Source organism: Elaeis guineensis, chromosome 9 (assembly GCF_000442705.2).
Source record: "Elaeis guineensis isolate ETL-2024a chromosome 9, EG11, whole genome shotgun sequence".
Taxonomy (NCBI): Eukaryota; Viridiplantae; Streptophyta; class Magnoliopsida; order Arecales; family Arecaceae; genus Elaeis; species Elaeis guineensis.
Genome location: NC_026001.2, coordinates 85,981,570 through 86,005,914, shown reverse-complemented (window position 1 = coordinate 86,005,914; position 24,345 = coordinate 85,981,570). Strand labels below are relative to the sequence as shown.

Sequence of the window (24,345 nt, the reverse complement as noted above, 5' to 3'; positions counted from 1 at the left end):
AGTGGTCTAGCTCGACTCTCATGTTTGCCCATCCATGAGACAACAAGTATGCCCCAGGGCATAGGGGTGAGATAGATCACAGACTCTCAGAGATAGATAGAGACTGAATATCGAGTTGAGATGAAGATTATTGAGATTTGATGTCTTGAGATTCGATCCATATTGAGCTCTCAACGAGGTTCAGGATGATGAACGGAGTCCAATGAGCCCAAGAACAGCCCAAATGAAGTCCAAACAGCGAAGATACACATGAAAAAAACTTGATGCAGATGGCACAATGCACGAGATGGTGGAGGCTGACGGTGGTACAATCAGGCCCGACGGATGCATGTGCATGGCCCAATGTGTGGGCGGGCCCAGTGTGGGCATGCACGAGAGCCGACCCAACGCACGCATAGGCACCCAGGCCCAGTGCCCTATGCGGTCCATCGTGGACCGCAGGGTGCTGGGCAGTCCATGGAGACCGCATGGACCGATCACACAATCCATGAGTGATTTTGCATGATCCAATGGCTCTGGAGTGAGCCGTTCATGATCGTATAGTTGAGGATAACTTTGGGCTTGATCAGGCTTGATCTGAGGCTATAATATGCGATCGGATGGTTTTGGTGCGAGTCGATCACAATCAGACGGTCATGGATGGTTCTAGGATTGATTGAAACTCAATATTTTTAGTATAATAATATTTTTGAGATTTTGGAGCCTGTATACCTCTGATGGATGAGCTATTTATTGCGTTGGATAGCTGGTGATATCTTGGAGGTGCAGAAAGACTTTAAGAGAAATTTCAAAGACTTTTTGTGAGGGTTTTGAGACTTCTTATTGAGAGACTCTTATACAAGAGTTGAGTGGTGACTTTGTCTTGTATTAGTTATATTTTATTCTCTCATAGTGAAGCTTGCACGTCCCGTGGAGGTAGGCTTGAGGCCGATTCACGTATTTGTATTATGTTTCTTATTTTATTTTTTTTCTTTTTGCTGTACCATATAGTACCAAATCCTACACAACATCATTGACATTAAGGACTACCTTAGCTCCGCTTCGTTGCTTGGTAAGCCTTACCCTGATGAAGAACTATAGTTATACCTTACGGTTATGCTAGTTGCTATGAGTGTTGCTGGTACAAGAGTAGGATAAAATCTAAAAATCAATCTACTACATCAACCAAATCTTAAGAGATGCAGAGATCTGAATTTAAAGTTGGGGAAGCTGGCTTATGCTCTCCTCGTTGCGGTCCAAAAGCTCTGATCATACTTTCAAGCTCACACCATCTTTTTGATTGACCAGCCAATAAAGGGCATCCTCCATCAGCTCGATACATCCAGATGGATTGCAAAGTGGGCAATCGTGCTCTCTGAGTTTGACATCCAGTATTGGCCCCAACCATCCATCAAAGCTCACATCTTATCTGACTTTATGGTCGAGTATACTATTCCAGATGAACTAGTTGAACCGAAAGAGGTCAAGCCACATGTTCTGATCGATGAGGGCCCCTTAGAAGCTAACGATGACTGCTGGGTGATGCACATGGATGGCTCATCCAACTCTGTGGGATCCAGAGTAGGCCTAAATCTCTCAGATCCAGAAGGAACTATAGCCGAGTATGCCTTGCATTTCGAGTTTCCAGCTATGAACAATGAGGCTGAATATGAAGTCTTAGTCATTGGACTTTGGATAGTTAGAGAGCTAGGAATATAGAATTTGAAGGCTTGAAGTGATTCCTATTGGTTGTCGGACACATTCGAGGCGATTATGAGGCTCGAGGAGAGAACATGGTGAAATATCTTCAAAAGATCAAAGACTTAGTGTCCGTGTTTAACAAATTCAAAATTCAATAGGTACCCAAATTGGAGAACTCAAGGGCTAATCTATCATCCAAGCTAGCAACGTCAGCACCACCTGAGTTATCCAAAAAAACTTTCTTTGAAGTGATGAGCAGTTCAAGTATCGAAGAGCTGACAACTATACTATAGATTGTTGAGGAGCCCTTGTGGATTGATCCGCTGGTCAGCTACCTCAGAGATGGGACACTACCTTCAGATTGAAAGGGAGCTCAGAAGATAAAGTATCAGTCAGCTAGGTATCTCCTCCATGAGAGGAAGCTGTACAAGAGGTCTTATTCATTGCCTCTTTTAAAACGTTTGTGACCATTCGAAGCCGACTACGCACTTAAAGAGATACATAAAGGCAAAAGAGTACTAGCTTACAAACTTCTCCGATAGGGCTACTACTGGCCAACCATGCAGAAGGATTTTGAGAACTACATGATGCGGTGTGATAAGTGCCAGAAGAATTCCACCATACAATGATTGCCCATAGTGCCGATCACCCTTATTGCACCCCTTGGCCTTTTGCACAATGGGGTATAGACATCCTCGACCCCTTTCTACAGGCATCGGGTCAGCGCAAGTTCTTGATTGTCATTATGGACTACCTCACTAAATGGGTAGAAATCAATCGTTGGCCTGCATGACAGAAGCAAGGATGACAGACTTCATCTAAAAATCGATCATGTGTTAGTTTGGCCTACCTCGAGTACTGATCACCGATAATGGACGTCAGTTCATAAGGGCCAAGTTTGAAGAATTCTATGAAGAGCATGGGATCTCGCATCACCTATCCTCCGTCGCCCATCCTTAAGCCAATGGTGAAGTTGAGGTAACCAATTGTATTATCTTACGAGGGCTGAAGACAAGATTAGACAAAGCCAAAGGATCTTGAGCCGACTAGCTTCACCATGTACTTTGGGCATACCGGATGACACCAAGAGTTCCAATGAGAGAAATCCCTTTCGGCTTGGCCTTTGAGATGGAAGTAGTAATACCTATTGAGATTGGAGTCCCATCGGCAAGGATTGAGAACTATGATGAGCAAACCAATTTAGAGAAGCTGCATGCTAACCTAGATCAACTCGAAGAAGTTCGAGAGAGAGCCCATGTATGGATGGCAGCTTACCAACACAAGATCGCTCGGTATTATAATTTTAGAGTTCGGAGCAAGATTTTTAGGGTCGGCGACCTGATCTTTCGCAAGGCAGAAGTGTCACAACCTGGAGAACGAGGCAAGCTAGCCCCAAATTGGGAGAATCCATATATAGTAGATGAAATCATCAAGCTAGGAACATACCGACTGAAACAACTAGATGGAACAGCACTCTCCCAACCATGGAATTCGGAGAACCTCCGAATCTACTTTCAGTAATGTATCACATAACCCTCCCTAATAAAATCTTGTTTCTTGAAAATAATGGTTTCTTATCTGCTCGTCAATCTATAAGAAGACAAAGACGGTCTATGATTGGTTTAGTCATTGAAGACAAAGATAGCCTTTGATCGGCTTAGTTATTGAAGATAAAGATGGCCTTTGATCGGCTTGATCATTGAAGACAAAGATGGCCTTTGATTGGCTTGGTCATTGAAGACAAAAGGTGACCTTTAATCGACTTAGTCAGTAGAAGAAGCTCGGGATCAACTTTAAAATTAAATGAAAAGGTCTTTGATCGGCCTAACGGAAGAACAATTCGCCAAGAGCAAACATGCATCCACAACACACAGGGAGAAGCAAATTGATTTTTCATTAAAAGTATTTACAAAGGGTGATGCTTCGAACACCACCCCATAAAAAAAAAGCAGAAGAAGCAAAAGAAAGGATGAGGAGTGAATCGAAGAGAAGGCCCCCACCTCCTTATCACTGTTTCCAGAGAGGAGATAGTGGAGGTCCACCTATGGCATCATCCACCATAGGCGGGCCTTATAGTCCATGAACCTGAGGATAAAGGTGGTGGTGACGATATCGGTGGCATTCTCTTCGATTGCTGCTGAAGCTTTATAGTCCCTGATGCAGCATTCGCAGACCGCATGAGAGATCTACTCGATGGTGGGGGCACCATGACCCATAGATGGCGGCAGCAGCTGCAAGGTAGATGGCGCTTCGGGGGAAGAGGACTAGCCAGACCCTTTTGCCTTCTTTCAAGCCTCCTTCACAGCGACCCTCCTCTCCTTGATGAGGTTTCCTGTGGACTGTGTGAGCCATGCCTGTGGACCGCGTGAAGTTTTCTATGGAATGCGCCCTGGCTCTGTGGACCAAGCGACCGGTCCACCATGCATCGAAGGTAATATTTTTTATTTTTTAGGATATTTTGGCTCGATTTTTGATCTAATTTTTTACTTGGAAAATAAAAAAAAATATGCATGAAATTTTTCAAAGAGTTTTCATCATTTTGGTACTTAAATTACTTAATTAAATTAACATATATTTTTTATAAATATATCTAATTTTATATTTTTTTAAAATTATTTATTTTTGTAAGAAATTTTAATTTATTCATAAAATTAGATTTTTAAGAAGATGTTAGCACCATAAATTATCAAAAATATCTACAATAAATATAAAAATATGTCACTTATCAGACCCTCCAACTTGAACTTTACTCATCTTCGAGTAAAGAAAGAATTTAGAATCAAGTACCGTTTAACTTAAAATCTTAAATTTCATCAAAAATTTTTTAAAAGAGCCACTGATGTTCAGTAGAGTGTAAATGAGGTATGTCATTGGGGTATTAATATTAGTCAATATGAGAGTTAAACTAAGAACACTAATTTTTTTTTGAACTTTTCTAAATTATCGTTACTTTTATCTCCAAATTATTAACCTTCATATGAACAAGTATATTGTTACTTCTGTCCTTCATTTATTGATTGATTTTTTTTTAAATATTGTACTACTATTGAGTATCTTAACCCCTTAAGCTTTTTGTTTGATCCATGTAGTGAGTTTTCAGTCAGTGACTCTCGAACTAGATAGCTTTAGGATACTAGAATATCTCTCGGACCTACTTACTCAAATCAAACAGGCTACGAGTTAAAACTAGCTTTACAACAAAGCTTTTTTTTTTCTTCATACTTTTTGATGCAAAACTCAATGCTTGCTTAGGCAAAGTAGCTTGGTTACTCAGCATGAAGTACTTAAATTTTTTTTTTTAATATATGAAGAAATGCATAGTTACTCTACACAAGCCCATAAAAAATTAATTTTTCTTTGATACTGATAGAAAAATTTAGAAATACTCCAAAAAAATTGTTTAAGTTTTAAACTTAATTCTTTATTGAGTTTTCTTAATATTTGATCCCTCAATATCTCATAAACTTTCTAATCTATACATCAATTTTTTTTTTAAAAATACTTGGTTTAACTTGATTCTTAAGTATAATCAGATGGTTGAATATTAAATACTAACTTATTTGAGGACTTCAAAAATTTAAAAATTTTTATTATCTCCCCCCAACTTAATCGACATTGTCCTCAATGGAGTAGAAAAAATAAAGGGTGCATGCAAAGAGAAAGAAAAAGAGAGATATCATTTGATCCAGAAGTCTTTTCAAAATTGATTCTCCCCCTAACTTAGCCAAGATTATCTTCAGATCCCTACAAAAGACTCAATTAATCTAAAAAAATATAAAAAAAATAAAAACTAAAAATAAAAACTGAAAAATTGGATTGCCTCCCAGAAAGCGCTAAGTTTACCGTCTTCAGTCAGACCATGCTGATTCTCTCACCTATCCCATGTTGAATATTGGATTGATAAATTTTAATAATTTTGAATTGCCAATCTTAGAAAGATGATCTATAATAAATTTTAATATTTTATTATCAATCTTTAGAAAGTAGTTCACATCTCCATTCTTAATTTTAGAAAGACAGTTCACAAACCCATTCACAGACCTTTGTTTATCAAGAATTTCTCCTATTTGTTCTTCTAAAATGCTCATGCATTGAGTTTTTAGGTTAGGAGTTGAGTTTGAAGTAATGGATACTGAAAGGGTGTCACTTAATTTTAAACATGTGTACTCAGATGTGATCAAAGATAATTTTAATTCTGAAGGAGATGATAATTCTAAAGTGGAAGAATTGACTTCTAAGGCTGAAGAAAATGAAACTCTTAATGGATATATCTTGGGTAACTCATCCACTCTCTTCTTTTCTTCATTTAGATCAGTATCAGTACTAAGCTCAAGTTCTTCTATTGGGTTAGTTTCAGAACTAACATCTTCTTTCAAATTCATATTTTGGCTAGCATCAGTATTAGCCTCACTTACCTGGTCTTGGTATGGGTCCTTAAGAATCCTATCACTTTTAAGCTCAGAAATTGTATTGTCACTTTCAAATTGGAGATTCTTAGGTGGGACATTGGATTGATGACTAGGTTCAGATGATTGGTGGATGGGGGGTCATTTTCAAAATTCGGTATTGGTTTGTTTGGCAATTAACCTAGTTCTCTTCTCATGATAGATTCAGTTAATTGATCTATTTGTGCTTCTAGCCTAGCTAGGAATTGCTGTTGGATCATGATCATTTGTTGAAGTTGGCTAAATCTATCATCGACTAGATTAGTCTGTTTAGGAGGTGTGTATAACGACTGATTGTAATAGGATGGCTGGATAGGCTGACTAGGCTGACCACTATTATAGGCATAATTTTGGTATTGGGGCCTATTCTGAAAGTTCTGCATAGAAAAAATTTAGGTCTGAGCCTGAGTCTGTTGGGATCTTCAAGAAAAATTAGGGTGGTTCCTCCAATCTTGGTTATATCTGTTTAAGAATGAATCATTAATAGGACTGGAGTAACCTTGAGTAGCTTGAACTTGTTCTTGGATGAAAGGTAGAAACTATGCAGTCGTGGGACATTCACTCATATGATGGGCTGGGCTAGCACAGATAGAATAAATCTTCTGATAATTAGAAGGTTGTGTGTATTGCACAGGAGATTGTAGATCTAAGGCTAGGCATTTATCTATAAGAAGGTCGACTTTATCTAATTTTTGGACTAGCAGGTTTAAATCGATCTTAGGACTAGAGTCAGAATATTTAATCCCATAGAATGATGGAAACATCGATGGATTATAGGTGGAAGAAATAAAATATTTCTTCATCTGCCTAAGTGGTTCTCAAATTTTTCAGCCATTTGATTTTCTGGTTTAACATGGATCAGTTGTTCAATTTGAAGATTAGGTTCAACTAGGTTAGGATAAAAAATTATACCATGCATGTATCAGTGCGAACTCTAATATGTGTGGTTCATATATTTTTTTTAAATTTTATTTTTTTAGAAGAGAGAGAAAGAAAAAGAGAAGATAAAGAAAGAAAGAAGTTCTAAAGGTGAGATCCTCCTAAAGACGAAAGGTGAGAAGAATTAGTTGTGGTTGAGTGTTAATTATAATCAAGTTAGCAGATAATTAAACCTAGACACCTATGGATTTCTTAGACCTAACAATTCTATGTAGAGTGGCTTAGCCTAAATATAAGTTGGGTTTATTCTCAGTTCCTTTAACTAGCCAGGTAAGAGGTGGGGTCGTGGGGGTCTTCCTGTTGCTTGCCTTAGACCCTAATTGAATTGGCCAGGTAAGCTAATGGAACCAATTAAATAACCACGAGTCTACTTAGGCAAAACCTTTGTAACCTCTTGCCTTAGACACCAGTTTTAGGGGTGAGTCCAAACTTACTTTGCACTTGACTTCACCACAATACTCAAACTGAAGTCAATTGATCCTAGGGGTCAACATCTACTTGATTTTAGTTAGGTTTGGATTAATGCGGGATGCTAGTTGGTTATTTTTGGGCTAAGGAGTGATAAAATATCCACCTTATCTTATTATGGGTGTTGTCCTTAAATTGATTTGAGTTGAATATGCACAATCAATTTCAAATAAGGGGTTCTATGCAACAAAATTAGATGCATGAAATTAATGAAACTTGAAAGCTTATCTTGTCTCCAGCGATCATCAAAAGAAAATCTAAGATGATGAATGCTTCTAATAATTAAATTTTTACTCTTGTCATGTAATTTTTATTAGGTTTATGTGGATAAATTTTAGGTTAATTTAAAAAAAATACAGTAATTAATATTAAAAAAATAGTTAGGGTTAGGGTTAGGATTGATCTCACCAAGCAAAATTGAAAGCTTTCTATCTCTTTTTTGAATTTTTTTTTTCTCTGTAAAAAATAATTAAAAAAGTTAGTAAGCAATATTATAAGAAAATTAAAGAAATTAAACATTAAAATTAGTATCTTCTCTGACAATGGTGCCAAAAATTGATACGATCGCAATGTTGTCGTTAGGACACCATGATTATCAATCAAATTTTGATTTCAATAAAAATTAAAAATATATAGAAAATAGTAAGTTAGGTCAAATCCATAGAGAAGGTAAAATTTTAATTTGAAATCTTTAATTTTATAAAAAAAATAAAATTTTGGAGAAAGTAATTTAAGTCAAAAAATAAAAATTAAAAGTGCAAAAAATAAATCGGGTACTAAGATCTACTAACTAGATCCTAGCATCTACTTACAATAAAAATAAATAATAAGAATTTAAAAAGTATAAAATAAATTAGTACTAAGATTTACTAACTAGATCCTAGCATCTACTTGCAAAAAATAAAAAATAAAAATTTAAAGTATAAAAAAATAAATTTTATATTAATTAAAATTAAAATTCAAGTATAAAAAATTTAAAAAAAATAATAAAATAAAATAAAAATAAAATTATAATAAGAATCTGAAGTTGATCAGCTCAGCCTCGTCAGAAAGATGGTTGATGATCTCTCTATCTTCCGTCGTACTCTGTAGAGCGAACTGGCTTCTCTCCTTCTTTTCCTTAGGTCTCTAAAGCTATTTAATTTTTTTTTTATTTTTTTATATTTTTTACTCAATTTTTCTTTTTTAATAGCTTATTTTCAGACTTCCTATTTATAGATAAATTTTTTATAATTTTTTGATAGGAAAAGGAGTCCTAAAATCTTTGGAAATCATATTAATCTCTTTAAGAATATTTCTGGCCGTCGAATCAGCTTCGGACCATCCAGATCTGATCAAAATCTATAGTTTTAATCCTTATCAAAGTCGGATCAAACCATAGCCGTTCGATCACATCTGAGATTGATTCTTGACTGTCAGATCACACAATTTAAATCCTTAACACAGTCGGGAGCGTTCTCAGCTGTCTAATCGCATGATGGATCACTTTTGGGCCATCAGATTGCACAAAAACCCCTCTCTCGCTGTGAGCCACACCTGTAGACTGCGTGAAGTTTTCTGTGGATCGCACCCTGGCTCTGTGGATCGAGCAACCGGTCCATCGTGCATCGAAGGTAATATTTTTTATTTTTAGGATATTTTGGCTCGATTTTTGCTTCGATTTTTTGTCTGAAAAATAGAAAAAAATATGCATTAAATTTTTTAAAAAATTTTCATTATTTTAGTATTTAAATTACTTAATTAAATTAATATCTATTTTTTATAAAGATATCTAATTTTATATTTTTTTTAAAATTATTTATTTTTATAAAAAAATTAATTTATTCGTAAAATTAGATTTTTAAGAAGATGTTAGCACCATAAATTATCAAAAATATCTATAATAAATATAAAAATATATCACTTATCAAGCATCATGATGCTCCTCTGACACCTTATAGCTCTCGATCGTCTGAGCCATCTCCCGCTCAACATTCATCGAAGCCTTGAAGGACTCCACGACCAATCGATGAGCCTCATCAATTTTCTCCTTACCCTCCCGCTTGGCCTCGGCAACTCGATCCTTAGGCTATTTCTTGGCCTTGGCAACCCATTCCTTAGCCTTTTGCTTGGCCTTGGCAAGCTTGCATTGACTTTCTGGAGCTCCTCTCCTTTCTGCATAAGATCAGTAGAGATTTTATTGAGGGACTCCTTCAGCCTATCAACCTCCTCCCTAGCCGCATCGGCTCATACACGTGCCTCCATGGCATCGACTCAGCCTTCTGGTGCAGACTTCTATTAATCACCGTACTACATGCACGCCCCAAAAGGACAATCAAGAAGTGAAGCATTTGCACAAAAACTGTGAGTAACAAAAAGAAGGAAGAAGATAAACAAAGGAACAAGCTGAAGAACAAGAAAAAGCACCTGATGCATAGTGGTCACTGAGTGCCGTTGTAGGTTGTCAAAGTCCATATTGCCGATGCCTCTTAGGTCTACTGGAAACACTGACCTCTCCACTAACTCTTTGACCACTTGTCAGTTATCAAATGTTGCATTTTCGAGGATGGAGGCAAGGCAGGCATTTGGATCTACTTGGTCGATAGGAGGAGGCATGCTGCTTGGACCCACAGCAGAAGGAGATTGAGCAGAGGAAGGCTGAGTCTTGGCCTCATTAGGAGACATCAAAAATACTGATAGGAGAACTACAGACGATGAAGACATTGGATGAAATAGGAGCCATAGCCAATGGAGGTGGACTCGCAAGAGTAGGAGTTGCCAGCACCCTAGTGGCCCCGATTGCTGAGGCTCGCTCATTCGTGACCCTCTCTCAACAAACTACTGGCCTCTTGGAGGCCCCTTCGGATGTCAGAGCTTTCCTTTTCTTTGAAAGGTTCTGCTTCATTCTTGTGATATACTTAGGTCTCATCTCTGTAAGTAATCAAATTGGGTCAGCAATCTAAAAGAAAGAACCAAAAAAAAAGGATGGACAACTGTGATACTCATCCTTGGGATCAGTTTGACTGAGTCCAGCATTAAAAAGGGCCTTATCAAAGACTAACTCATCGACAGAGGGAGCCTTGAAGTTCTTGAGGACCTTAAAATGAACCTCTTCCTTGGTCCCTAGCCTCGAAATCTTGAACGTTGAAGCCTCCAGCTGACCCCAGCTTGACAAGTTTCAGTCCTCCATCAGAGAGCTAGACACAAACAAAAACTACTCCTTCCATCCATAGATGGAAGAAGGAGTACCCTTAATCTGAGGGAAAACCCTCCTCTAGAAAGAAAAGTACCATCAATCCTTAGCATATGGGTACTTCTTGATGGTAAAGAAAGAATGAAAAAGAGAAACAGATAGCTGAACATTAGCCATAACATAGAGAACTAAGAAACTAGCCTACTACAAATCTAAAAGAATTTGGGATGATGGCACAAAAGGAAAGACCATAAAAATGGAAGACTTCAAGGATGAAGGGGTGGATAGGAAACCTCAAGCCCACTTGGAGTGCTTCCTCATACATGGTGAGCCAACTGGAGGGTAGATTATCTACACGATCATCTATCCTAGGGAGCTCAAGATCAAAATCTGGAGAGATCCCATACCAAATCCGTATCCAGCTCAAATTGTCTGGATTTAGCATAAAGCTATAGGCACTGGGCCCAATCTCACTCTAATCAGCCATTCCCAAACAAAAGGGTTGGAAGGATGCCTAAAGAAAGAAAGGAGGAATGGAAAAATAGATGGGCAAGAAAGGAACCACAAGAAAACCCACCTGAAAATGAAAAAGAAAGACAGAAGAACGAAGTAGCTACTGGAACCTTTAAAAATCCCTCCAAGGAATCACACCACAGACAAAAAGGAGAACTCCTTGTTTCGAGAAACTATCACAAAGGCAAAAAGAAGAAAAGAAGAATGGAAAAATCTAGCAGTAGTCGAAAAGACCAGATTAGATGCTTCCCTTACTTATAGTCGGAAAGAGTTAATCTCCAAGATATCTAATCATTTTCTGTCCAAACAACCTGCAGTGTGTGGCCCACGTGGTGTCTCCCTACTTGGCTTACCATTGCCACCAATTGGACAAATCAGTGGCACTATTCAAAAAGGAGATTTTGAAACAACATTCATTTAATTCGGCCATGATGATTCAAGCTACACCGCCTCATTCTTTCCCCAAAAGTCACGTATGTCCCATCAATTGAAGGATCTTTTCACATCCTTGATATAAAAAATAGATTAGGTGTACTCCCTTCATTTGACTGAAGTTGGACTCGAGAGTAGAGGGTATATGTTGGGAGAAATTCTGTATGGGTCGATTATATCAAAAGACCCAAGGCTCAAGATGTCTGTGCTTATCGAGCTCACCTACTGAAGCCTTTGCTAATTCATGGTTAGCCATAGCTTTTGCCGAGCTCTTCCTTGATAGCTGCATGATCGATGCCTCACATCCTGAGCAGATAGGGACTGACCGACCATCGTTTGGCAACCTTTATACGTTGCCGTCGATATTTCCTCATCGATCGACTAAGTCTGACCGACCATCTATGCACCACCAAATGGATCCCGATAGTGACATAGGGCGACCGACCTCTGATCATTGCTGACCAATCTCTGGTCATCGCCGACCAACTCTCATCTCAACGGCATCCAGTTGGAAATTCTATTCAAAATACAACACCTACCAAGCAATAACTATCGCTAAACCGATAAGGCAACTTCAACCACCACATTCCTAAAATCTCAAGCGATAGCCCTACATCTCATGAATCACATCTTGATCAAGTAGGATTTTGCCAACTAACTTGCCAACTGAAGCTCCAGACTTCCACTATAAAGGAGGCTCAAAGAGGATCCTAAAAAAGATACATCATTATTATGCCTCTCATGCTCCTCTATTTGTTGGATAGAAATTTTAACTTGAGCGTTAGAGGGTTCTCATTGGAGCAACCTCCGATCAGAATATTTTGTAGGTCATACCCTGAGGAGGCCTACTCCACTGTCAGCTCCAACATCCCAGCACCGTACGAATTCTCTCACCAACAACAAGCATTACAAAATTATTGCATTCAATCATCTTCCCAAAAGAAGCTTATTGTGTGTTATAATTTTGAAGTAAAATATTTTATGACTAGTGAGTATGCAAGATCTAGAGATTCATTCTATCAAAGTAGATGAACCTCCAAAAACTGATGAAACCTTGCTAAGTTGATTCCATTGGATGCTGGAGAGATACCTCATTTGGATTACTTTATTTTCCAAAAAAATTTATGGCATTGTGCTAAGGGCTCTCATTGAAATAATTCTTATAAAGATTTTCAAGCATATATCTTATCCATATTTGTCCATTGATTAATTGTATAAAGGTTGTTTAGCAATTAGCACCTTTATATTGAGTAACATTATATATTAGAGAGAGACACCTTATGTGGGTTATTTTTTTTCAAAAAAAATTTATGGCATTGCACCAATGGCTCTTATTGAAATAATGCTTATAAAGTTTCTCAAACATATACATTACTCATATTTATCTATTGATTCACTACATAAATATTATTTAGTAGTTAGCACTCTGTGTTGAGTAACATTAATTCTCATATTAAGATTTTAACTAAAATAAACTATAAAATATGGAGATGTGAAATTGAGTTAGTACTGTATTTGATAAAATTTAGATATTACATTGAGTGATGATCTTCCATCTTAGATAATTAGTGAGAGTACTCTAGAATATAAACTGCTTACAAAAGCTATTCTAGCCTGAGAATCATGAAGAAGTCCATTTTTGATACTATTCTGAATGTTATACTTAAGAATGATGATTATAAGTAATTCTTTAACCTCAATAGTAAGATGTATATAGAATCTAATAAGACAGAGACTGGATCGCTAATAGATAAATTAATCAATATGAGGTATGATGCCATAATAATGTTATAGCTAACTTTATGAAACTAAAGAGTATTGCACCAAAGCTTAATAGTTTGAAATCTCTATGCCTAATATTTTTCTTGCTTACTAAGTTCTTAATTCTCTCTCTGTGCTATTTAGCCAGCATAAAACCATATAAATTATATTATCCCTTAAAGGACAGTTGGCCAAGGGCTAATCCTTCATGTTGTGACATAAGCATTTGGGTTACATTTCTAAAGAAAGGATTCAAATGTTAGTTGATGATGAGATTTTGTCTTTACTTGATCTTAGTACATTCAGCTTGTGTTGACTTTCTTAGGAAAAAGTTAAAAATTATAAAAAAAATTCCAAAAAACTTGAATACTGAGGTTAAGAGGCAACATGGGAAGATTGCTGACATCTAATTGTGATAGTGAATATTATGATTAATATAATGAATTTAGCCATCAGATGGGATCTTTTGTCAAGTACTTGCAAAAGTATGGGATAGTTGCTTAATACACCATTCCTGAAACTCCTGAGTAAAACGGTGTGGTTGAAAGGTGTAAATTGTATTCATAAAAATATGATTAAAAGCATGATGAATTGGTGCAATTGATCATGATATTTCTAAGATGAGGCCCTAAAGACCACCATCACTCTCTTGAATAGAGTTCTTAATAAAATACTTTACAAAATATCTTTTGAATTATCGATTGGTAGGAAGCCCAATTCAAATATTTTTCTATTTAGGGCTGCCCTACAAAGGATAAGATGTATAATCCGACAGTAAAAGTTTGGACTAGAACTATTCATTATCATTTAATTAGCTATCCAGATAATTCTAATGGATATAGATTCTACTATCTTGATAGAGATAAAAAATCATTGAGTCTAATCATGTCAGATTTCTGGAGTCTAATATGGATGATTATAGATGCTCTCATACTGGATATATAACGTTAAAAAAAAAGTCATTGTTCTTATTCTAGTTATCGAAGAAAATATCATATTTCATCCTAGAAGGATAGTGGGAGAGCAACATCACATATATGAACCAATTATAGCACGTACCTTCATCGCCAATTAATGAAGTACCGGCAAAAAATCACATAAAAATAGGGAAACCTATCATTCCTAATGACTATTTGGCTTATTTAGTTGAGAATGATTATAGCATTAGCCATGTGGTTAATTCAATCTAATATGATCAGACTATTAAATATTTTTAGTCAGTTAAGTAGCTTGAAGCTATGCATAATGCGATGCAGTCTACGGTTAAAAAATAAAGTATGGGATCTAATAAAATTATATAAAGGGTTTAAGCCTATATGGTATAAGTGGGCATTTTAAATTAAGAATGATTCTAAAAAAAAATAAATACTTCAATGTCAGATTGGATGCATAAGAGTGCATGCAAAGGGGCATAGATTACAATAAGATTTTTTCTTCAATCTCTTGTAAGGATTCTTTAAGTGTAATCATGGCACTGACAATATGTTTTGACCTAGAGCTTTATCGAAAGAATCAACCATGAGATTTTAATGAGAGTGAAAAAGAACATATAGTATACAGACCTAAGTGGTATATCTATGATCTTCAGCAGTCATCGAGGTAATGATATCTTAAGATTCTTTAAGATTTGTAAATAATAAAGTAGATCAATACATATATCTTAAGGTCAGTGGGAGTAAATTTTTCTTCTTTATCTTATATATGGATATTATTTTATTTGCTAATAGTGACTCTATTGTTGCATGAGATTAAACTATGCTATCTAAGATCTTTGATATGAAGAATCATAGAGAAACTTTATTTATACTTGTTATTAAAATTCATACGCATAGTCTATGATGTATTAGGATTATCTCAAAAAGCTCATATTGATTGTATATTAAATGGACTTGGTATGCATAAGTACAAACCTAGAGATATGCATGTAGTCAAGAGAGATAAATTCAGGATAAATTAATATTCTAAGAATAATATAGAAAAGAATCCATGAAAAATATACCTTATTCAACTACTATGTGTAGTTTTATGTGTGTACAAATTTATGCTAGATCAAATATAGCATATATTGTGAGTGTATTTTATGGATATATAATAAATTTGAATATGGAGCATTTAAAACATAGCTAAAACATTATAAGATATTTATAAAAAATCAAAATAAAATGTATGCTGACTTATTGAAAGTCTGATTATCTTGAGATGATTAGATATTATGATTCTAAATTTTTTGCTAATTGTATGGATAATATGAAATCTAATTTTATTATATTTTAATAATGTCCAGAGGAGCTATTTCTTAAAAAGGTTCAAAATAGACTTTTGTGACATCTTATCCTATGCTGGCAGAGCTTATCACATGTTAGGAGCTACAACTCATGTTGTTTCATTGAGAAATTTCATCCTAAAGATTATGGTTGTTGATTTTATCTCAAAATCACTTTAGATTTATTACAATAATAGTGCTGCTATATTTTTTTCAAAGAACAATAAAAATTTCCAATACCTCTAGCCATATAGAGATAAAATATTTGGTAGTCAGAGATTTGATTAAAAGGGAGTCAATTGTAATTGAACACATAGAGACTGATGCAATGCTTACAGACCCATTGACCAATGGACTTGGATTCATTGTATTTATTAAATATGTGAAAAACATAGGTTTATTGAAATCTTTTGATATGCTTGGTTAGTGGGAGTATTATTTTACAACATTTTTATCACTATTTTAATGTTAGAATATTGCATTTGTATTTATGCATATATGGTTGATTGTAAATGCTATTTAAATGAAAGTCTTAAGCATAAAGTATGTTGCTTAAGCATAAATATATTGTTTGAATAAAAGCTTTAAGCATAAAGATATCGCTTAAGCATAAAATTATTGCTTATGTGGTTATTGATATAATTAATATTATAATTTGTCTTGAGATAAAAAAGACTCATCTTGAGATACGTGATGAAATAATAATATAAACTTAAAATTATTATAGCTTTCATTGAAAAGTATAAAAGGATTTATTTGAAATTATAAAGTAGACTGATGATAAGCTTTGTATATTTTGATCAGATAGATACAAAGTTCACACTATATATACTGCATTGAAATTCATATCGATGAGATTACTAATATTTGTAACCATAGAGGCATCTTATATTAATAAATAGTATAAAAACTACTGTAATTCAATGTTAGTAGTTTTAACGGATCAGATATTAGACTAATAAGGATGTTATTCATTCAAGATTTTTATATATGTGGCCATATAAATTGCACTTAGCTCGGGAGTCATTTTCAAACTATATATGATAAATGCATTCCTTGAATAAAAAAAGAGGTCTCAATCAATGTATTTTAAGTGGAAAAATGTTGGAAATTTGTATAAGGTGTGCTTTTATTGATTATAGATCAATTTCTTACTCTAATTTTTACAAAATATGAGCCAAGTTGTCATTTGAATGAATGGCTAAGGAGCTCATGGTTATCTATGATTACATTATTATTTTGAATTTTATTATCTGATGTAGCAGATATTGGTGTAGGCCTGACTTGATTAATAGGCTTCATCATGGACGGCCCATTAGCATTACTACTTGGGCTAGATCCCCACTTCATTCTTATATATATCCATTTGTAGCAAAATCCTAGGGTATCAAGATCTCTACATTTCTAGGATGGAACTATCCCATTAAGGAGATGGGCATACAGTAGAGATAGAGAGGAAGATCTATCCCTCCATTATTGATTTTTTCTTTTACAGAATGCTGGTACAGCGATCATTAATGGCCACCTAAAGAATTTAAGATATAATTGATCTTTATTTGATTTCTTGGAATGATTTTGTATTCTAATTTCCTGCATGAGATCCATGGAAAAATTTTCTTCAATAGATTTCCAACACTTCATAGCAGAAAATTATAGGAACCAGATCTAGGGTTTCAGGGTTAGATCTTGAAACTTTTTCAAGATCATACAGCGGAAGACTAAAATAAATCAAAATTTATTTATTTTTTAAAATCAAAAAATCTCTAGATCTAAGATCCTATTACATGATTATTACATAGTATTAAATCAGAAACTAAAATATATAAATATAGCATGAACAACACGTTGATCATATCAACATGTTTCTATACCACATCTAATGTATGTATTAAACAATAGATCAGATCTATTACCTTGTAAGTTAGACGCTCTAACCTCGCTGATCCGGGCTTAAGGATAATGTTGCAAGCCGCACATACGTCCGACCTCTAGGAGTCGTCCACACGAGCCCACGAATCTCGATCAGAAGTCCTACTTCAGGAAATCAGCACAGTATGCTAGTACTGCGCTGATCCTTCTTTGATGGTTGATCAGGTGCCTCCTTCTTCTTGATTTGGACTCTTCCAAAGATGGAAATTAAAAGGAGGAGTTTCAGATCTGAGACACTCTCAGGAAACTCAAGATAGAGGGAGGAAAGATATGAAAACAAAAAACCCTAGAAGAAGACTCTCTTCTTCTTCACGTTTTTCTCTCTAGACACCCTAACTTGCGTCTTTTATATCTCCATGACACAAAGGTCTTTCTCTTTGATTTTTGCGTGACACAAAGGTCTCTCAAATCTATATCTTCTCCTAAAATTTCATGAATAAACTCATTTTATATAGAGAGATATGATAGAGTCCTTGTCTAGGTCAAATACCTAGTCAAGGCTTATCCAAACATGGCAAGTTAAGGGGCGCCCAACTCTTGAGCACCTCCTCCATATTTTCATACATGGATCACTAGAAAAGGGTGCACAATGTATACCCTAAAAGCCACAAAAATTTAAAAAAAAAATTGGATAAATTTGGTGCAAAATTGAAAGAGTTTTGGATTTCTAAAACTCTATCTCATAGAATTCGAAATCCAAACTTATTCTTTTTTGATTTGATCCAAACCACCTTCCATGTAAGAAAGAAGAGAGAAAACCTTTCGTGAATGTGGGAGAGACCTGGGAGAGGGCTTTTGTCACACAAAATAAGTGAAGATTGATGTTGAATAAGAGAGAGGGCGTGGGGAAGGCTTATGTGGCGCAAGGTGGAATCCTAGTCTTACTAGGATTCTATCTTATGACTTGTTTTAATTTGGTTTCCCAAACCAAATCAAACTAAAATTAGATCAACCTAATTAAAATAGATCTTAACCCAATTAAAAACCTAATTTAATCAGATTAAACTAGATTTAAATCTGATTTAATTTTCTAATCAAATTAGAAATTAGATTGACCCAAGTCCTAGTTGAACTAGGACTAGTTTTTCCTTGCACTTGGCTTATCCAATAAACCAATTGGACTTGATCCAATCAAGCCCAAACCAAATCTAATTAAATCATATTTAATTAGACTTAATCTCAGTCCATTGGCTTAATCAAATTAAGCCAATTAGCAATCGAATTGCTAATCGATCCTCCTGCAACACTTGCACTGGGTTAAATGTCAATCGTATTGATCATTTAACCCTAGAATGATTCTTAATCGTTGATCAACCATCCGATCGGATCATGAACTCTAATGTGTGTGACCTCATAGGTTCGAACCTAAGCCAGTAGTACAGGAACAAATTTTTATATCAATCAAAGTGACCATCTAGCAATGGTACCCAACGATCGGATAGGTCGAATGTGTAGAACAACATCCTTAGAATCCATGCGGATATAGTTTTCATATAATTCATCCCCTTGACCAAAATGATCATAAGACACCCCAGAGTTTAACTGTCAACTCTAATCAGGTTGTCCACATTGTATTTTAAAATATCAAATCCATCTGATGGATTACCCTGGTCAAGGTTTTGCTAAATTGAAATACAGTGACTCATTCTTCTCCAACTCTTGGAGTGGTCAATCCAATCTCGATCACACTCTGACTTCGCAAGTACTTGACTGTGCCCAGAAGCCTTTCATCCCTGAATTAGAAATTCAATTAGTCCAGTACCAAAGCACAGTGAGTTGCTTGCAAGTCACTGAGGCGATCTCAAGTCTAAGGGACACTTATACCTATATCCCATCAGAGACATTCTCGACAGCAGAATGCTCTGGAGTTGGTCACGTTCAGTGATGATGTATCCTTACATCTCACCTGTATGTCATATCAATGTCTCCACACTCCTTGGTTAAGAGGACAACCAACCCATATGGCCTACAGCGACCTATGCTTGATAGAAGCTGTCGTCCTTATTAACAGCCTATCATTTGGTCGTGAACAGTTTTAAGGACTAATCGATAAATCCTCTCTTTATCGAACTTAAATAGTCCTAAGGACTTCATCATAACAATGGAGTTCATTAGAAGATGAAAGCTTATGATGAAGATGCCAAATATATTTTATTTATTAACAAATCGATTACAATACTTGGTTGCTCAACCGTCAACAGCTTGACGATTGGCTTTTTGGGACACATTTTCCAACAACTTCTACTTGTCCTAAAGCCACTCGACACAGTATCTAATACCCATCTTCGACTCGTGGTTGTCGAACTCCTTTATCGTCAGGGCTTTAGTGAAGGGGTCGGCTAGGTTCTCCTTTCCGTCGATCTTCTGAAGGTCGACATCACCTCGATCCACGATCTCTCGGATCAGATGGAAGCGGTGCAAGATGTGCTTCGTCTGCTGATGTGCTTTGGGTTCCTTCACCTGAGCTATGACACCAGTGTTGTCGCAGTAGAGCAGGACTGGACCATCGAGGGAGGGTGCTACTCCGAGCTCGTTGATGAATTTCTTCAGCCACACAGCTTTCTTCACGGCATCCGATGCTGCGATGTACTCCGCTTCACAAACAGAGTCTGCCACAGTATGCTGCTTGAAACTCTTCCAGCAGATGGCTCCACCATTCAGAGTAAAGATATAACCGGACACACTCCTGCTGTCATCATGGTCAGATTGGAAGCTAGAGTCTGTGAACCCCACAAGTTTCAGATCTGACTTGCCATAAACCAACCATTGGTCCTTAGTATTTCTCAAATACTTAAGGATGGCTTTAACCACTTTTCAGTGATTTTCTCCAGGATCAGATTGGTATCTACTCACTACTCCTAGTGAGTATGCCACATCTGGTTTTGTACATGTCATGGCGTACATGATAGATCCCACGGCTGAAGCATATGGGACTCTACTCATACGCTCTCTCTCTTCAGGAGTTGTCGGACAATCCTTCTTAGAGAGAGAAATTTCTTGGCCTATCGGTAGATAGCCTTTCTTGGAATTCTCCATGCTGAACCTCTTCAGCACAGTATCTATGTACATGGACTGGGATAACCCAAGCATCCTTTTAGATCTATCCCTATAGATCTTCATCCCTAGGATGTAGGATGCTTCACCCAAGTCCTTCATGGAGAACTGTGATGACAACCAAACTTTTATTCCCTGTAGTGCGGGGATGTCATTCCCGATTAAGAGAATGTCATCCACGTACAAGACAAGGAATACCACAACTGGACCAATTGTCCATTTATAGATGCAAGGCTCTTCTCCATTCTTAATGAAGCCATACGTTTTGATCACCTTATCAAAATGCATGTTCCAACTCCGAGAAGCTTGCTTCAGTCCATAAATGGATCTCTGAAGCTTGCACACCTTAGACTCATCTGTGGATGTAAACCCCTCAGGTTGTATCATATACACCTCTTCAGTCAGCTCTCCATTCAGGAAAGCTGTCTTTACATCCATCTGCCAGATCTCATAATCCAGATGGGCAGCTATTGCAAGCATTATCCGAATGGATTTGAGCATTGCCACAGGAAAAAATGTCTCGTCATAGTCAATACCATAACGTTGACGATACCCCTTGACAACCAGACGGGCTTTATAGGTCTCCACCTTTCCGTCTGCGCCCCTCTTCCTTTTGAAGACCCATTTACACACAATGGGTTTAACCCCTTCAGGTGGGTCAACCAATGTCCATACATCATTGACCTTCATGGACTCCATTTCGGATTTCGTGGCTTCAAGTCATTTCTCGGAATCAGATCTCTGCATTGCATCCATATAGGTGATCGGATCCTCATTATTCTCATCAAGTTCGATGGGATCATCGTTCCGGACCAAGAAACTGTAGTATCTGTCCGGCTGACGTGGTACTCTACCAGATCGCCTTAATGGTGCAGGTATATTGAGCTCCAGATATGATCTAATCATATCCGACTCAGGTTCAGCTATTGGTGTCGGTCCTTCTACCTGTTGAACTTCATCAAGTTCAACCTTAGAGGCAATGGTTCCTTCACCAAGGAACTCCTTTTCTAAAAAGATTGCCTTAAGGCTGACGAACACCTTTTGTTCATCAGCATGGTAGAAAAAATATCCTTTTATCTCTTTGGGGTACCCTATGAATGAGCATTTGTCAGACCTAGGTCCAAGTTTGTCTGTGACTAATCGTTTGACATAGGCCGGGCACCCCCAGACCCTAAGGTGTGAAAGTACTGACTTACACCCTGTCCATATCTCATATGGAGTCTTAATTACAGACTTACTTGGAACCCTATTTAACAGATAACAGGTCGATTCGAGTGCATATCCCCAGAAGGATATCGATAAGCTAGCAAAATCCATCATGGATCGGACCATATCTAACAGAGTCTGATTCCTCCTTTCAGACACACCATTATACTGTGGTATTCCTGGAGGAGTCCATTGGGAGAGAATCCCATTCTCTCCTAGATATGTGAGAAATTCACTAGAAAGATATTCTCCTCCTTGATTAGATCGAAGAGTTTTAATACTCTTCCCAGTTTGTTTTTCTACTTCACTTCGGAATCGTTTGAACATTTCAAATGAATCCGACTTATGTTTCATCAGATAGACATATCCATATCGGGATAGGTCATCCATGAAAGTTATGAAGTAGAAATATCCACCTCTAGCATTGGTGCTCATGGGCCCGCATACATGAGTATGTACTAGGCCCAAGAGCTTAGTAGCTCTCTCATCTTTTTCAGTAAAAGGTGACTTGATCATTTTACCAAGAAGACAGAACTCACAGGTTGGAAGTGATTCACAATCACTGACTTTGAGGATTCTCTCTTGAGTCAATCTGTTTATTCTGTTCTTGTTTATATGACCTAGCCTACAGTGCCAAAAGTAGATATCTGACATACTATCTAATCTAGGGTGCTTGCCACTAGAATAGACTCTTATCAGGCTTGATCTTTTTGATCTGGCTTTGCACTGATGTCCCAGCCTGAACTTGCACCTTCTTCACTTTCTTCTTCTTGTTCTTCTTCCTTTCTCAAAGGGTCGAGAACCAGAAGACGAACCTCCCACTGAGTTCACTGACTCCTTGTGAAGTTAGTGATCCTTCTCAAAGTTCTGAAGCAACCCCAGTAATCCATGGTAGTTTACTTCAGGCTTTGTCATTCTATAATGAGTGAGGAATGGGAGATAAGACTTGGGCAACGAGTTCAGTATTGCATCTTTCCCAAGCTGCTCATGCAAGGAAAAGCTGAGCTTGCTCAATCGTTCCATAAGCTCGATCATGTACAATACATGATCAGTGACAGAGGCACCATCCCGTATTTTGGCGTTGAAGATGGCACAACTAGTCTTGTGCCTCTCGACGTCATCGGATGTGCCAAAGGCATCCTCCAACACTTGAAGCATGTCCTTTGGCTGAGTCATCTCAAATCTGCGACTGAACTCGTCGCTCATAGCAGCCAGCATGATACAGCGCACCGTGGTCCGGTCACTAAGCCACTTCTGGTAAGTGTCTTTGACTGTTCCACGTGCATTGACAGCTGGCTCCTCAGGTGCAGGATCCATTATCACATATAGGATCCGTTCATGCTCTAGAACTATCTTCAACTTTCGGTACCAGCTACCGAAGTTGGGTCCCACCAACTTGTCCAACAATGATCGGAGCGTTAGGGAAGTGGCCATATTTGCACAAAGGAGAACCATAACCTAATTAGTAATTGATTCATTAAACCTAAAGATTTGGACTTTAATCAAAAAGTTTCTCCCACTATTTTATTCGAATTGGTAGCCTCTACCTCCAATTCGAGGAATTATCCTAATTCCTTAGTGGGTACTAGAATCCACTTAGATTGCACAAAGGCCCAACTTTGGTTGGCCAACCCATGTACATCTAAGGGTAGGTTCATAACCAATTGTTTCTCTAAATAATTTCTAGTAATTTTAATTTTACCCCAGAAACCTAATCAGTAGGCTTTGGCCTCCACTGTAAGGATCCAGTTAGGTCCAACCATTAACATGATCATACTTGGTGTATCTAACCAACGAATGATTAAGCCCAACTTTGGTTGGCCTCACCTAACCACCATTAGAGAGACACTTCCAAGTCGTCATATGAATGAGTGATAATTTCATTAGTCAACAAGTACCAGGCCTTTGGGTCTGCATTGATTATTGAGTTAATGGACTCATTATCAAACACCTTAATGGGAGGCAATGACTCAGTTATCTCCATAACTTTATCATTTTAAGGACCTAATAATTTTAGAAGATTTAAATAATATAGAGGATGAGGTCAGATGAACCAGCTTATCATGATCCTCCACTGGCTTCATCAAGTCAGCTTAAAGGAGACCATTAAAAGGGCTGGTCTAGGAGCACCTAAATCAGTCACACTGATTTACCTAGCTGACATGGGTCAGCTCGAATAGTCAAGTGATCCGATCCAAACATAATTTCACCAAGAGGCCAGGTAAGTTCGATCAGTGGGAGGGTCTGCCAAAGCTTGCCTTAGACACCATCAGAAATGGCCAGGTAAGCGGGCTCCCAATTAAAAACCACCGGTCTGGTTACCTTAGACACCAACTGGTTTAATTAGTTTCGATTAGATCAACCTAACAGTTCGTGCTAGACCGCTTAGCCAAGAATCAAGTCCATTTGGTTCTCGTTAAAGACATGAACTTGACCAACTACAACTATTGTAATTGATCTAGAGAATCCTTGACCTAATCTAA

General features: G+C 37.0%; 1 protein-coding gene across 1 annotated transcript; it reads left to right on the top strand.

The window, feature by feature from the left end:
* The first annotated feature begins 2,757 nt into the window (after nt 1-2,757).
* LOC140851506 (uncharacterized) lies at nt 2,758-3,201 on the top strand. The gene has a single exon (XM_073243031.1). It carries the CDS (start codon nt 2,758-2,760, stop codon nt 3,199-3,201), a length of 444 nt encoding a protein of 147 aa, XP_073099132.1.
* Nucleotides 3,202-24,345: the final 21,144 nt, after the last annotated feature.

Coding starts and splice junctions, on each gene's coding strand:
- LOC140851506 (XM_073243031.1), top strand. CDS start 2,758: ATGACACCAAGAGTTCCAATGAGAGAAATCCCTTTCGGCTTGGCCTTT.